We start from the raw sequence: 15,084 nt of genomic DNA on the forward strand, positions 1-15,084 counted from the left end.
CTAGGGACTGTTACCACACCCCTTCTCACTTGCCTGGTTCCCCGTTATAAAATTCTACCAATATGGATTTTTACTACTGTATCTATCTTGGCCAGAGTATCACGGAAAAGAGGAAAATATAATATTTCAGAATTTCAATAAGTTGTATCTCTTCGAATTGTTTCCTGTAGATTCAGTATTGCATTAGTATTCTAGACCATGTCATGCCACTCAGCTCTTATTAAACAGGCACTCCACCCAGCTACATTTCTTTTTTATCTACGTTTGTAAAATGGTAAACTCCTTGAAGCTATTTCAGCTGCAGTCTTTGTACATAAAACAATATTTTAACAAAATTCATATTCATTATAATTGCTTTAAAGATGTGCAAGCACACACACATTGGTCATTTAATCCGTGTTTACCCTTAGGACACTTGAGTAATTGGCATAATAACTTGAAAGGCAAATCAAATCTCATTAATGCTTTCCAAGTACTTCAAAAATCTCAAGTCAATGAATGTTTTGGGAAGTACTCCTATCAGGAGGAAAACACACAGGGAAACATTTTACCATTTAGTTTCTGGAAAGGTTTTTTTGATTTATTTATTTATTGAGTCTCAGGAAACTGTTGGTTTTGATTCTTCTAGAAAATAAGACTGCCTGAGGAAACTGCTAGATGAGTTTAATATGGTTTGCGAGGTGAGCTCTGGATATATTAAGAGCTACAGTTCAAAGAAGAAACTACCCAGACCCTGTAACACACAGGACTGTCTCGGATGTTGATAAGGTTACAAACACAGCTCAGCCCCCAAGCTGCTTACAGGTCTGCTGGGAGGGACCGTTCACATCGGAAGTGGGCCTTCAGCACAGGGAGGTGTTAAAAACTCATCTAAATACATGACAGTCTAGTGCGAAACTGAAAGCACCAAGGTGACTTCATGACTAGTACCAAATGTTGAATATATATCGATTGACTGAGAAACTCAATAAGCCTCTGTAAGGAAGAGAAAGATAAAGAAGACGGCTTCATTCTTATGCTAAAATAAAATGTAAGAGTTAAAAAGAAAAAGACATAGGAAAGACTAGGAGTAGGAGTTCAGGGAGAGATCAAACATGACCAAGAGTGGTCAAAGAAGATTCTAGAGAAAAGGTAAGAACCAGAGCAAGGCTTGGAGGAGTGGCTGATTCAGACTTGCAGAAAAAACAGGGGGGCGCGGGGGGGAATGGGGAACAGGAGGACCCTAGCAAGTGAGAGCACAGTGGGACCATGCATCAGGTGTGAGCAAGGTCAGCCAACTAACCAGTTACAATGTTGGACAATACATGTCTTGCCCTCTCTAAACATTCACGGAGGTTGTCCTATGTCCTGGGCCCATTCACATCCTCATCATCTCATTTAAAAATTTGCAGAAGCAGACTCAACTAGCACTCACAAAAACTCAGACTACAGCAAAGAGAATTGGAGGCCTAAGGCAGATGTTTCTGCCTTCCAGAGTCCACAGAGGCATCACTTCCTTTCCCTGAAGCAGTGACATTCCCAAAGCTGGGTGACAATGGTGTCTCCCGGGCTCTATCCTAAAAAGGCAAGCAGAGAGCACAATACCCCCAAGCAAAAGAGCCTCACATCCTCAGGATGAACAGCATCTGCTTTTTCTTGTTGGTATACAAAGTACTAGGGTGTTAACAGCTAAAATAAAGAAGCCCTGGGTTGATACCAACTTATCTTCAATTTACCTCCAGCTAAAACCCACCTTAATTGGCTTGACTGTTTTAACTAAAATGAGCAATTTAAAACAGTGGGCCAACGAGCCCCAACAGTAAGAAGACTAAACACACCTTGCTGTGTGTTTGCCTGTTTGCTTTTCTAGTAAATATTCAACAATATATTTATAGGAGTTAAGTGATCGTTTTCCCTCTGTATGAGTACCAGTATAGTGATTAAATGGTTCCCATTGGGAAATGCCGGGCTTGCTGGCAAGTCAGCCTTCAGACTCCTTCAAAAGAGCATTACCTTGCATCCTTCATGGAGCTAGATGGGAGAGATAGTGTTTCTATTTAATCATCTGCTCACCACAAAGGGAAGCCACACTAACTTCAGCAGGAAAAGTGTGTGCATTAAATTACTTCTGAAGCTCCCTGAAGAGTAAGGCTTGTAGGTTTGGGACTGCATTACAATTAAGTAATAATGAAAGAGAAATCATGTCTTTTGATCAAATAACGCATTAATCCTACCATATACCAGGTATCGTTGTTCACTCTCCAGGTAATGCTGACTTTGGGGGTGGCTGTGTTGGGAAGATCTCCTGCAGAAGGGAGAGGCTACCCACTCCAGTATTCCGACCTGGAGTATTCCATGGACTGTATGGTCCATGGGGTCGCAAAGAGTCAGACACGACTTTCGCTTTCTTTCTTATTCCACAGGACAGGACACAGGCACAAAGTGAAGGAAAAGGGGGTGCATCTTGGAAGACAATGGCAATTAAGATGCCCTGGAAAGCTCTCAGGTGAGAATTAGCATTCACCACATCATCAAGGAAATCCTAGGTAGTTTTAATGGAAGGAGGGTCTAGTCATTTCTTAAGGTTCAGCATGTACAAAACATTTTCTGCAGAAAGTCTACATCCCTCACAAGCCCCCAGTTCATGCAGCCCACTACCTGAGCAGGGCGGATGCTGTTTAGGACTCCTCTTCACCACTTCAGACCAGAGTTCACTAAGCAATTAGCAGGACGGCGAGACTCTCCCGGGAGGCATTTGAGAACAAGTTTTTCAAGCACTTTAGAAGCATTTATATATACCTAACATGCCATTAATCATTCTTATCTGTTCATTAAGGCCGGCTCCCTCAGGACTTCCACCCGCCAGTTCTTACTCCTCCTGGTTCTTTTATCTACATAGCTGAAAAGGAGTCTATTTCCTTTAAAACATATTTTATAATTAAAAGACTTCATTAATTCACAGGGGTGTGTTCCACTGATGAGTTGGCACTTTCAGAGTACTATTAAACATACACAGAGGCCATTCTCGGGAGGGTCTGCATAGAAGACAAACCATGCAACCACAGCTTGATTTAGGGATACATCATCAACACTGGAGAGATTTTAGACCATTGCCATAGCATCATATAAACCTTTAGTCCCTATCACACACATGGCTTCCTTCTGTCTCCTACTGCAAAGGGAGCAGGGTTTTCAATTCCACTGCAATCTACTTGATATAAACTACAGGCAGAAAGGAAATCAGATACTGTAACAATCAAAAGCCAGTTGTAACGTGACTATACCTCTGCCGGGGACTCTCCCACACCCACGTTCCATCCTCCGCTGGCTCCCGGGTTCATCCATCCCAGCGCAGCAGGCAGGGAGGCTCCAAGCAGTGTGAGATGCAGCCAAAAGCCTCCTGGTCTCATTTTGTTGAATCTGTTGAGAAAATGACAAATGCCCAGCACTAAGCACTGCAAAATGTAAACAAGTCAAGGGGTAGTTAGTGAGTGAGTACTTGCTCTCCAGAATCAGATAAACATTGAGTTTACATGCTGGCACCAGGTCTTCTGGTTTACCGTGGAAAAGTTACACTACTTTGGAGCCTCATCTCTACAGTGGGGTCAATAATATGTACCCAAGAGGGCTGCTGTGAGGGCTGAAGGAGGCAGGGCTGGGCACACAGTAAAAGCTCTAAACGCTGACTGGTATGCAGAAACCCACTTGAAACACACCTGTCACCACATCTGTAAGAACAAATGAGGGTGGAAAGGCTGAGACACCACTGATAGGTTACCATGTGTCCATGCTTCCGTTTCTGCAGACAGCATTCGCAGTGGGGCACACAATAAACACGGGTGAGAAGTCATGTTAAATCTGTAGCATTCCTGTTTGTAGCTGAGGACAAAGTTAACAAGACAGTGAACTTCAAAACATTAAGGGGTCTACTCTTTTCATTTCTGTTCTAAGACCAATCCTTTTTGTAGTAGAATTCAAGCATCCACCAGATAACAGGATTTTGGTAACATTTAAGATATTTTATGAGATTCTGTTTGGTATTGTCTAAAATACTAGAGGACAAGAAATGGGCAATTGAAAGTAATAAAAGAATTACATGGATGAAAAAAACACAAAGGATCAGTTGTAATAAAAATTCAACGTCCTAATATATGCTGGGCATTGTGTTAAGAGGACAAAGACACAGACTGGTGCATTTGTCCAATTAGCTGTCCTTTTTAAGGTTTCCACTGTGAACATATTCCAGCCTTAATTTCAGTATCTCTGAGAAACATAGCCAGATAGAGCTCATCATGCAGTATTTACAACTCTTACCCAAGGAAACTTTAAGGGTTATTGATTTCTGTGAGCACCACACAATTTAGCGCTTAATTGCATGTGGTCCACACTGCCTCGTGCTCAGGGCTGCGGAGATGAAAACAGAGTGCCCTGGAGGCCAGCACCCCCTGTGAGTTGGCTCAGGGATGGTCCAGAGAGATGTCCGAGTCAGAGATGACGAGCTGCTTGAGAGACCTTACAGCCTGCTTGAAGGATCCACCCATGCTCAGCCCCAAAGCCAACAGCTTAGAAGGACCCCTGTGCTACACAAGGAGAGGGATCAAATGATCACCAGAGCTGCTGCCAGGGCTGCCAAACAAATACACTGCCTGCCACCTTCCAGGCTTCCTGTGGCTGCCTTCCGTACCCCAATAAAGCTGCCGTTCCAGACTTGCTTTATGTCCCCAACTTGAGACAGAAATACCCACAGCAATGAGGAGCTAGACTAAAACTTGTGGGCATGTAACACTGACCTATGAGAGGCAAGGTTATATATGGCTATCTTTTAAGGGAAGGTTTTTTTTTTTTTTTTTTTTTAGGAGTCCACAGGCTCCTACTCCTACCTATGTTTCTTCACCCATTCATCTTGGGGAAAAGCTGGAGCTACCGGGGAGAGTCTGGGTGGCCAGTAAATCCAATGTGACAGTCATGGTCTCAGCGCAATCTGCACCAGCTTCCCCCCTCTGAGGAAGGCAGAGCGAAGTGAAACCCGTGTGGCGGCTACCTGGGAAAAGGCTGCAGCGTTATCAGCAGCCACCCAGCACTACGTTCCCCATCCGGGGCTCGAGCTAGGGTGTGTGTTCTTACAGGGAGGAGGAGGGGGGAAAATCACATTCAGGACTAAAAGAGAATAAAAATGACTTTCCCTAACTGCAACCAGTTTTTCTAAAAATAAATAGGGCAACACCCTACTCTCTATAAATTATTCTCCTCTGAACACAGAGCCATGTTCCAGAGACTGCAGAAAGCAGCTATTCGATTTTTGGAATTTTTTTTCTTCAAACAAGCAACAGTAATTCAAACTGGAACTAGAAAGACACTGCTTCCCACTCTACTTTTATTCATCCTTCCTACTTATCCACCATCACACAGTGCTCATGGAGTAAGCATACATTTCAAAGGTCTTCTCTCCCTTTTCATGCCTTCAAGCCTAAATAAACTAAAAAACAGCAAGATAATCAAAACTTACTTTAGATAACTTACAGACGTCAATTCCTGGAGTTATAAAATATTCAAGCCACAATATCGAGTATTTAGTTTTCAATTTGTCTAGTAATCCAAGACCAATTATTTTGGATGTTTTATTATTAATGGATAGCATCAGAATAAATTCTGTTCATTTCAATTGTTTTGGAAAGTGCCAAATCACTTCATTCAAGAGGGTGTACCCAGATCTCTGACATTAACCCAGCAGTCCTGAGCTGTGTTTCAGGAACCTGAGCTGCAGCATTGCTGCACTTGGAATCGTCTCTGGTTTTGTCTAGATTGTGTTGAGGTTCCCATAGGATTTTACTGGATGACAGGGAAACATGAACCAGGCCAACTTCTGAAATATTCCTAGGCAGCCTCTCTGTAAAGTTTATTTCAGCTTGGCCACCACCAGATTAAACTTCATTTGCATGGTGGATGCGTCTGAGATGTCATTTTATACTCAGGGTGATTGACAATTCATTCCATCTACAGCAGCAACAGCCTTAAAATTTACAACTCAAGTTTTATGACAGTTCAGTTCATAAAAAAAAAAAAAAAAGAATTAATACTGGTCTAAATCAATTTTGATGATCTGTCTAATAACCAAATAGAGATTATCTATTTGGTTAACACTTATATAGCAATTACTATGTGTCAGGCACTGTTCTAAATGCTTTATAGGTACTAACTCATAACCCTCATTGCTATTCCATGAGGAGGGCAAGGATTAGCTCCTAGTTAGATAACAGAGGAGATGGGTCACAGAGAGGGTTAAGTACCCTGCCAAGACCATGTGGCAAATAAATGACAGAGCTGGGACTCCAAGCCAGCCAGGTGGATGTGGATCTATATTCAAACCCTGTCCACTGAGGCCTCTTGATCCTTAGCAATATTTCATTTGGATGAATGGGAGTTTTTAGTACAATGGGGAAACATCTACGTAGAACAAAATCAGAGGCCCTGAGCCCCAAGTCTCTCCTCTGAAAGATGCCGAGACCTGGAGGACCAGCTTCCATGGCTCCAGCAAGCAGAGGAGCAGAGTGAGGGGGAAGTCAAGCTGCCCCCTGCCCCACACTCCACCTATGATGGGGCCACACGGCACACTCTCCTCGGCCCTCATCACTGCTGTCTTTATTGGCCTAGAATGAATGTGGCTGAAGTAAAAAAAAGCCACGAGGAGATGCAAAGGATGCCAGGCAGCAAGGGTGCCCTTCAGCTCACTGGCAATACCAGTCAGCCTGGTAGATGGTCACTTTGGGGAAAGAGGATCTGTTGAAAGATTAATTAGTCCTCAAATTCAAATAGCGCTACTGGCCCTCAGACAGAAGAACATACAACAAGAATCTCCCCATCATAGAAGTAGGAAGGTATCACCAAGAAGGTCGCAAACCCTCTTTTTCAACCTAGAGCTCCTTTTGAAATCAATTTAGGTTTATAAGCTTCATCCATCCAATCCATGCTAGAGTCCCAAGATTGGTTATAAATCTACCTGAGATTGTTCTCATAAAAGATCTGGGACTATTTCTCCTTTCAAACAACTTATAAAACACAATCACTTAATATTTAAGATATCTAGTTTCCAAGGAAAGTACTTCACTGCTTCTTCTGGGATTTCCCACCTGAGCCTCATGTTTCCCCATGCTCAGGAGAATCAGGTGCCAGGCTGGCCATGATTAGACAGGCACCAAAGGCCTGGAAGGTGGGAAGAGTCACCCAATATATAAAGCCAACTCAGTGGCCAGACCTAGACTAACACTGGAGCATCCTGACCCCCTAGGCAACTGCTCTGTTTCTCATATCATCTCAAATTTACGTATGGAATATGTATGCATTCTCTCTTTAGACAGACTGATTTTGCTTTTTTTAAAGTTATGAATGAGCCCTATTTCACCTTGCTGTGAAAACCATAGGATTTCCTGGTGTTATAAGTTGATAGCTATACTATTATTTATTTGTATTTAAAATTATAGAGGTACTACACATCTGTAGACTGTAACATTCCAAATACTGACTAGCTTTCTGAAGAAAGTGGAAAAACCATGACCAAAGGCGGCAAATGGTCCAGGAGAAATAGATATGAATATGTAAACTCCAAATCTGCCCCACCAGAGAACATACAGTGGCATGCAACCTGTCTTTACTGAACAGGGTCAGAGGCCAGAGAGAAGCACTGACATAAACACAAACTTCTTTCCTCCTCCAGGAACCAGCCCTGTTTGGGAAGAATTTGGGGAGAATTCTGACCCTCAGAGCTCTGGGGAAGACTCTTTCCTGGTTTGTTCTCTCTTGTCTTCTCTCTCAGAATATGGTGACATTACCAGTCCAGACATGGAGTAATCACGCAGAAACGGCTCCTCTTTGTCATAGACAGGACCAGAAATTACAAAGATGATTTGGCAGAACTGAGCAACACCATCCAGCCTTGAAGAGGACGGTAAGGTTTGTTGACTTTGAGCCTCCTGAATTTCTAACCTAATTGAAAAGTGTATGCTCTAGCCAACTGCTTTTAGGTGCATTGCCTTTTACACATGTGATGCTGGCAATCAGCAACACACGCCAAAATCTTACAGTTCTCTCTGCATGCTTGCCCCATGTTCAAAGAAAAAAAAAAACAAAAAACACATCAAAAGCCCAAACTAAAACCAGGAAGCTATCTGCTAATCTCTTCTGCAAGGCTTAGGACTGCAGTTTTGATTGGTGAGTCTTTTAGGAAAAAAGAAAGGGGTTCAAACTTCCTAAAATAGTTTCTAAAATACCAATCCAAGGAAATTAGGCATGGAAACATATGAAGGCAACCATGAAGTGAGCCACAATGAAGTTATATTACATTTCCCAGTAATTATCTACTCTGTATCTTTGGTTAATTGTTCCTACATTTGATAAATTTGATATCTAAATTAGTCTATGTGTAAATCTATGACACTCCTAATTACTATGAAGTTAACATATAGAATCCTCAACATCCAGATTATACGTCTGGAGTACAATGTTCTCTCCACTGTAGTTCTGTTTTACTTGAAGTTGCATGCTGTGTGTTATGCACCAAGATAGAAAATGTAAGGAAAGATGTGCTCTTGAAATAACTGCCTAATTTGATTAACTAGTAAGCACACAGCATCACAAGAAGGTTGAGTTTGCAAAAAAAAAAAAAAAAAAAAAAAGGCAAAGTAGCAATTAAGGAAATTTTTAGGAAATCCCTACTAGTCAGTGCCAATTTCTGAAATATAATGTTGTCAAACAAAAGATCACATCATGAAGATCACTAAAAAAGGTTGTGGGGGAACAGGGTGTGGGGGTGAGGGGAAGCCTGCAGCCCTTAGGAGGAGAAGAATCCTGAATGACTGGCAGATCAAGGTAGAAAAATTCAATCGATCCCTCCCTCAACTACCTCCAGGACCCAGCCAAAGGAATAAAGGTTCTCCCCGTACCCAGAACAAGTTGCCCCCTCTCTGTAAAAAAAAAGAAAAAAAAGAAAAAAAACCTTCCTGGAATTAATAATAATAGAGGGTGGGCAAAAAAACTGAAGAGAGGAAAATCCACTGTAACTTTTATTAAGCAATTTATATTCATTACATCAAAGACTATTTTCTTGCACTGACCTTTGCTCTGTCTGAAGTCTTTGGAGAGAGGGCTGTCTTTTTTTTATACAGGATGGGAAGAAAGTGAACATTCATCTGAATGTGTTTAAACAGAAATAATCTAGTAACGCTGCAGTGTCTTCTCACAAAACTACGATGGGAAGCAGACATGGCCCTGTAGGGCATCAGCTCAGGTCTTCCATGAGAGCTACTGCCTAAGCGCTGCTGGACCTCTGGGGTCAGAGACGCCACATCCCTCACTCCCCTGACATGTGCTTCCCAAGTGAGCAGCTCCACCTGACCCACGGCCTGTCTGGATCATTCCAGGATCAAGAGGACACTGTTAAAAGTCATCTCTCGCTTTCCCCTAACCCTGATGGTAGGAAAATAATTCGAGACTTTTAAGAAAAGTCCGAATTTCTTCCCGACCCCTTTTGTCGCCTAATGTATCGTGATATGGGCCCATTTTGGGGTGCACATTTTTAGTGCCACGTCCTACTAAAATTCTGTTTGGCCCAGAGAATGTGGACGGATGTCTGTGTCTCAGGGGCCCATCGAGTACAATTTCTGGTGCACAGGTTTGCTACAAATTCACGAAGGGAACAGACCAAAGCTATTGGCGTTGTTTTCCGCTCGCCGGAAACCTCGGCGGAAGCGACACCTAGAGGGAAGCGGCGGCAAGGCTGCGGAAGCGCTATTCATCAATGTCGGCGACAGTGATCAGGAGCGAGGTCTGCTGGACAGCGCACGGGGGACCAACTCTGGGCTAGACGCAAGGCGGCCCAGCGCTGCCTTGTCCCTAGGAGCTTACACAGACGGACACGCGGCACGGGATGCTCGCCACGTTCCGGGCACGGTGAGAAACTCTACTGCTTCCAGTAGGTTTCTGCTCCTGTCAGAGGGGTGGGCGCCAAAGTCCTCAGGTGGCAGGCCTCAAGGGGCACCGCTTTGTCAGCTGAAGGCAGACCCGAAGGCTCGCGCCAAGCTCTCCTTCCTAAACTCGAGGGGACACGCGCTCCCAAAGCGGAGCGCGCTCTGCCCGAGTCGCCTAGGTCCCCCCGAAACTTGGAACACGTTTTGTGCTGGCGCAAAGACGGGAGGGAGATCGCCCACATTACAAGCTCTTAGGACCAAGCACGGTGCTTTAACACCCCCCAAACAAACTGCTTGCTACTGACTCCCCAGCAAGTAATACCGGCACTTGCTTGGAACAGCGACCCGCCGAGCGGAAGGGGAGTAGCGAGCTGCCCGAACCGAGTGGGGTCCCGGGTCTTTCCCCACCTCCTCCGCGGAGCCCAAGCGCTCAGTCTTGGACGCGGCGGCCCTCCGGGTTATGAGGGCCAGGCCCGGGCGGCGCGGGCCCTTTGAGCTGCAGCGAGCAGGTGCCAAGTTTCCCCGCAAAGCTGGAGGAAAGAGGTAGTGAGGACGCCCTCCCCACGCCCCAGCCCCGGGTCAAGGGCACAAGTCCCAGCCCAGGTGCAACCGCTTTCCCCGAGGCCGCCCGGGATCCAGAGCCCAAGATCCGCACCTGCAGGGACTCGGAGCCCGGCGCCCGCTGCGGGCTCGGCCCGAGTGGTTCTGCGCGGTGCTCCGCGCCAGCCCGTTCACTCTGGTCCCCACTGCAGACTTGCCACATGCCTCGGCGCCCCAGCCTTTACCCCGAGTCCTGGCTCCGATCGGGGTAGCCCTGCCTAGCCCGGGTGCTGGGGTCCCGTGCCCGCCCCCCCGCAGGCAGGCAAACTTAGCTCACCCGGAGCGGCGGTGAGGACAAGCAAGCACCCAGCCGGGCCCTGCAGGCAAACGCGGGGCCGCGGGCGCACGGATCCCAACGGGGTGCAGGGGGACCGGCTGGAGGCGGTGGCGGTTTGGCACCTTCCCCACTACCGCTCCGAAGCTGCGCCGCGTACCTGAGGCGGCCGGGGCCGAAAGGAAGACCAGATGGCCGGACTCGGCGGGCGGGAGGGAGCGCCCCGTGGTGGCAGCGGCGACCCGGCCCCGCGTCCTTCGGTCGGTCTCCCTGGCTGTCGGCGGGTCCTGGGCGCGCTGGAGGGCTGTCGCGGCTCCAGCTCTCTGAGCCGCCGCTGCCCGCTGCTGTAGCTCCGCCGCGGCGGCTGCCCTATTTCTGCCGCCGGGACCGGAGCCCGTGACGTCACCCTCCGGGCCCCGCCTGCCCAATCGCCGCCACCTGTGCGCGCCGCCCGCCCGCCGCTCAGACCCGCGCGGGGCCCGCGGCAGGTGCGCGGAGCAGCCGGGCGCGCACTCGGGGCGGGAGGGCTCCGGCGCTCCGGGGCGATCTCTGCAGCCGCAGGGGGAGGGGGTGAGCTCCCCGCCCTGGCTCTGTGGATCCCTGCAGGCAACGAGCCCTCCCACCGGCCGCCCCCAACACACCCCTCCTCTCCTCTTCTCTGGCTCTTTTCCCGGCGGGGCTCCTGAAGGCTGTGCTCTCAAGATGCGCGGCTGCTCTTAATCAGCTGCCATAGCTTGTGCCGCTCAGGCGGGCCGGCACACCGCACCAAGAGAGCTGTCCCTGGAGGCAAAGTCAAATAACACTCCCCCTTGCTGAGTACCAACAACCGGCCAAATAGCGAAGTTTTCCGCTCTTTCCGAATCTGCCTTCTATCACTGCAGAATCTTACGAAATCATACGCATACAGAGGCAGTCCCAGGTGACGTTTGCCTAGCCTGGCCAAGGTCTGACTGGAGGGTCCTTTCTTCTAAGCTTAGAACCAAACATGAGGCCCAGAGCTCGCCTCCAAGCCTGGCGCTCCCAAACCTTTCTGGATCCCTTCTCAACATCTATAGCTTTTGCAGACCACAGCCCAGTGATCATATTGTTTTCTTTAATTGGCCTAAAGATCAGTCTTGGTGACCAAATAAACTGGAAACTTTGTAACAACTAGCCCCCGCCCCGCTCCCCACCAATGGTCATACTGTGGGTCCAGGGTGGCATTAAACTTAGGAGGGAGACTCCAGCCAGACAACTCAGGTGGTAACTAGACTAGTTACCTGATGGGCAGGAGCCTTTGCGGGTTGGAGGGGGGATTCTGCTCTGGCTGTGTGGGCAGCAGGTGATGCCCTGGCATGGGGGGAAAGTGTCTTGTTCATGCCTCTGTGGTCTTTCCTGGCCTGGAGGAGGGGCAGAAGGGCTTTTCTGCTGTTAAGGTTAGTTAAATATCAGGAGAAGCGAAACTGACATGGAAGAAGAGCTCTTATATTTGTTCCTTCTACAGGGGCCTCCTGTCTATCAGGCACTATAGGAGGTGCGGAGACTGCAGTGGATGGTCCAGCATGGTCCCTGCCCTTACACAGGTTTAGTTTTGGGATGCAGCCCTCCCTCTATTATCACTCAGCTTGTAACCCAGAGCCATTTGTATTTCTGCTATTGATATGTTTCCCTATCTGTAAAATGAGGACTTGGAGGAAATCTGGGTGACTTGCAGGTCTCACTCTGCTGTGACTTCTCCCCTGGATACCATGATTTGTCCTCAGAAGCATAAAGGCTGCTCCATGTTCCATGCCCCTAGCCTTGGCAGGCATGATGCTCTCTCAGAATTGACCATGAATCTTTGCCAAGGCCACCCATGACTGAAACTCCAAGGCTGGCTTGAGGCCAGACTCTCTGCAGCCAGACCAGGAAAGGGACAGCACTTTTCATTGTGGGTAAAAGAAGATGAAGACGGCATGTAAAAGGAAGCCAGGAAGTTTGGAAATATGTTGAGCCCCCTCTGAAGTCAGTGGTCAAGATAGAGTCCCCACAGCCTGGAGGCTGGGTTCAGCCACCTTCCCAGACTTTGAGGTGTTTGGAAAAGCCAGTTTCTGTTCTCAGCTCTGAACATAAAGTCCCCGAGTCAGCCTAGTGACCCTATTACATAACCAAGACAGGCCTTGGGGTATGTGCTTTTTAATAACTCAGGGTCATATGTAAGTCAGGGTCTGTAGATCGACTGAGATCAGAAATAGCTCCCTTTAATGCAGGGACTGGACTTCCATAAACTTCCTTCACTTCCTACAGAAGCAGAGAAATGTAGCTGCTGCAAATCTGATGTTTGGAATATCCCTTAGAGATAATGCTAACATCTGAAGTGAGCTATTGTGACTACTGTGCATAAAATAAGACTGGAATTAAAAGTCACCTTGGAATAAAAAAGGTGAAGTGTGAATGACGAAATAAAACAAGCCTTCAGGGAGGCAGCATCAGATGCCAGTAGACCTTGACACTTCTTTCAGTTGCTCTATGCTTTCACCTCTCAGAGCAATTCTTGGTTTAATAATACCCCCCAACTTGGAAAATGGGCTAGATTTTACACATAGAATTTCAGAATTTGCCTGAAATCTTGTTTCAGGACTTGCAAGCACACTGATGATTCTCAGTAGCCAACTGTGATGCTTAAAAGTTGAAATCATACAATTCAGCAAGTTGGAAAGGAAAAAATTAAAAAGCAGCCTAAATTCAGATTACTTCCCAGGCAGACTCAGAGACACACAAGAGAAACTTATCAGTGTGTTTTTTTTCTTTACCAGATCAGGAAGTTTAAGAATCCCCAATATGTATTAGGGGTTTTACTTTGCCAGTTTTAAAACTTTTTTCTGTCTCTAATCTTACCAAAACCACAACCATATGACCCAAAACTGCTGCCAAATAATGGTGTCTCCTACAGGTCATTTCGGATTGCAGCTGCACATTAGATACTCAGAGATGACACACAGCTGTGGGGATCAGAAGGATCAGATTCTACCAAAAGTTACTCTGTCCCTAGCTTTGGGTCAAGTCCACCTAGGGCAAATCAGACAGTCCCCAGAAATACCCATTAGAAGCCAGACCAGGAGGTCACATTAGAAGGTGGGAATAGGCAGGGAACAGTATTCCTTGTCTTGCATAATTTAACATTCTACTTCCTCCCCAGAAATGTCTTAGTAAATCTTCAAACCAAACTATGTAGTTGATTGAAGAAGCAGTCTGGATCTTAGGAGAGCCCTGGTCAGAGAAGCAAAAAGACTGGGTCCCTGGCCTGCCTCTGTCCTTCTCTGGCTGCGTGAGTCAGGATGAATCCTACCTTTCCTTGGCTTGCTTCCTCAGCTCTTAAGAGGGGGTTTGGGAGAGGGTGGAGGGGGAGGCAGTCGTACTCAGTGAGCTTCTGACAGCATTTTCAATTCTACAAGTCGATGCCTTTATTTTGCTAGAAGTTAGGCCTACTCGGATCTAAAGCTGTGACATGAAAGGTTTCCCTTAAGTCTAATATTAATTCTTAAGTGATGATTCATTGTCATCTAGAAGTTAAGGCAGTGTAGGCACCAAATTCAAAATCCTAGACCTAAAATCACACTCAGAAATAATTATTTTAAACTCTGATTTAGGGAGAAAGGGAGTCAGCATGGAGATAAGGTATTCATTCGGGAGAGAACTGATTTGGGAAATTTTTCAAGGCAACGAATTGGTATAGGGTTGGAATTTTAATTAAGAAGGTGGGATGAATGAGAAGATGTAGTGATGGAAAGGGAATTGTGACTGGAGAGAGTGGAGGGAGATGAGAACCAAAACCCTTCACCATAGTACTGTTCCAGAGACAGAAGTCCCACCGAACTCCCAGGGCCCAGATTGATGGTACAAGGGGCCTAACAAAGGCACTGATGACAAGAGAAAATGAAGCTCAGCTACTCTCAGAATTCTATTTGCACACGGACCATCTGGGATGTGGCCAGGCCTCCAGGCCACAAAGCAGCATGTGTACTAGGATTAGAAAGCAAGGTGAAAGAGGCAACACAGTAGGAGAGCCAAGGGAGGGGCCAACCTCCTTTAATCACAAGGGATATTTTTGTCATGACCCCATTTTCCAACTCACTAGTAGAGGATAGCATGACTATCTGAGAAGGGGATCACTGGCAAAGATGAGCTTGTACTTATGGAGATTTCATCCGTTTGAATATCTGCTTCATTCAAATGGATATGCAATATTATGGCAGGTCATCTTCAGTGTTATGTAGAGAGTTATGCAGGATGAGGATGTATCAGATGGTGCTG

General features: G+C 46.5%; 1 protein-coding gene across 1 annotated transcript in view; it reads right to left on the minus strand.

Annotated features, from left to right (window-relative positions):
• Positions 1 to 11,160, minus strand: part of FSTL4 (follistatin like 4) — a 414,248-nt gene extending 403,088 nt beyond the window's left edge. Inside the window, exons 1-2 of the mRNA XM_065935361.1 lie at positions 10,973 to 11,160; positions 3,264 to 3,399 (exon numbers count right to left, since the gene is read on the minus strand). Of these exons, the coding sequence (XP_065791433.1) occupies positions 3,264 to 3,389 (126 nt within the window). The 5' untranslated portion in view covers positions 3,390 to 3,399; positions 10,973 to 11,160. The remainder of the gene's footprint in view (positions 1 to 3,263; positions 3,400 to 10,972) is intronic.
• Positions 11,161 to 15,084: the final 3,924 nt, after the last annotated feature.

Source organism: Muntiacus reevesi, chromosome 1 (assembly GCF_963930625.1).
Source record: "Muntiacus reevesi chromosome 1, mMunRee1.1, whole genome shotgun sequence".
NCBI classification, from domain to species: Eukaryota; Metazoa; Chordata; class Mammalia; order Artiodactyla; family Cervidae; genus Muntiacus; species Muntiacus reevesi.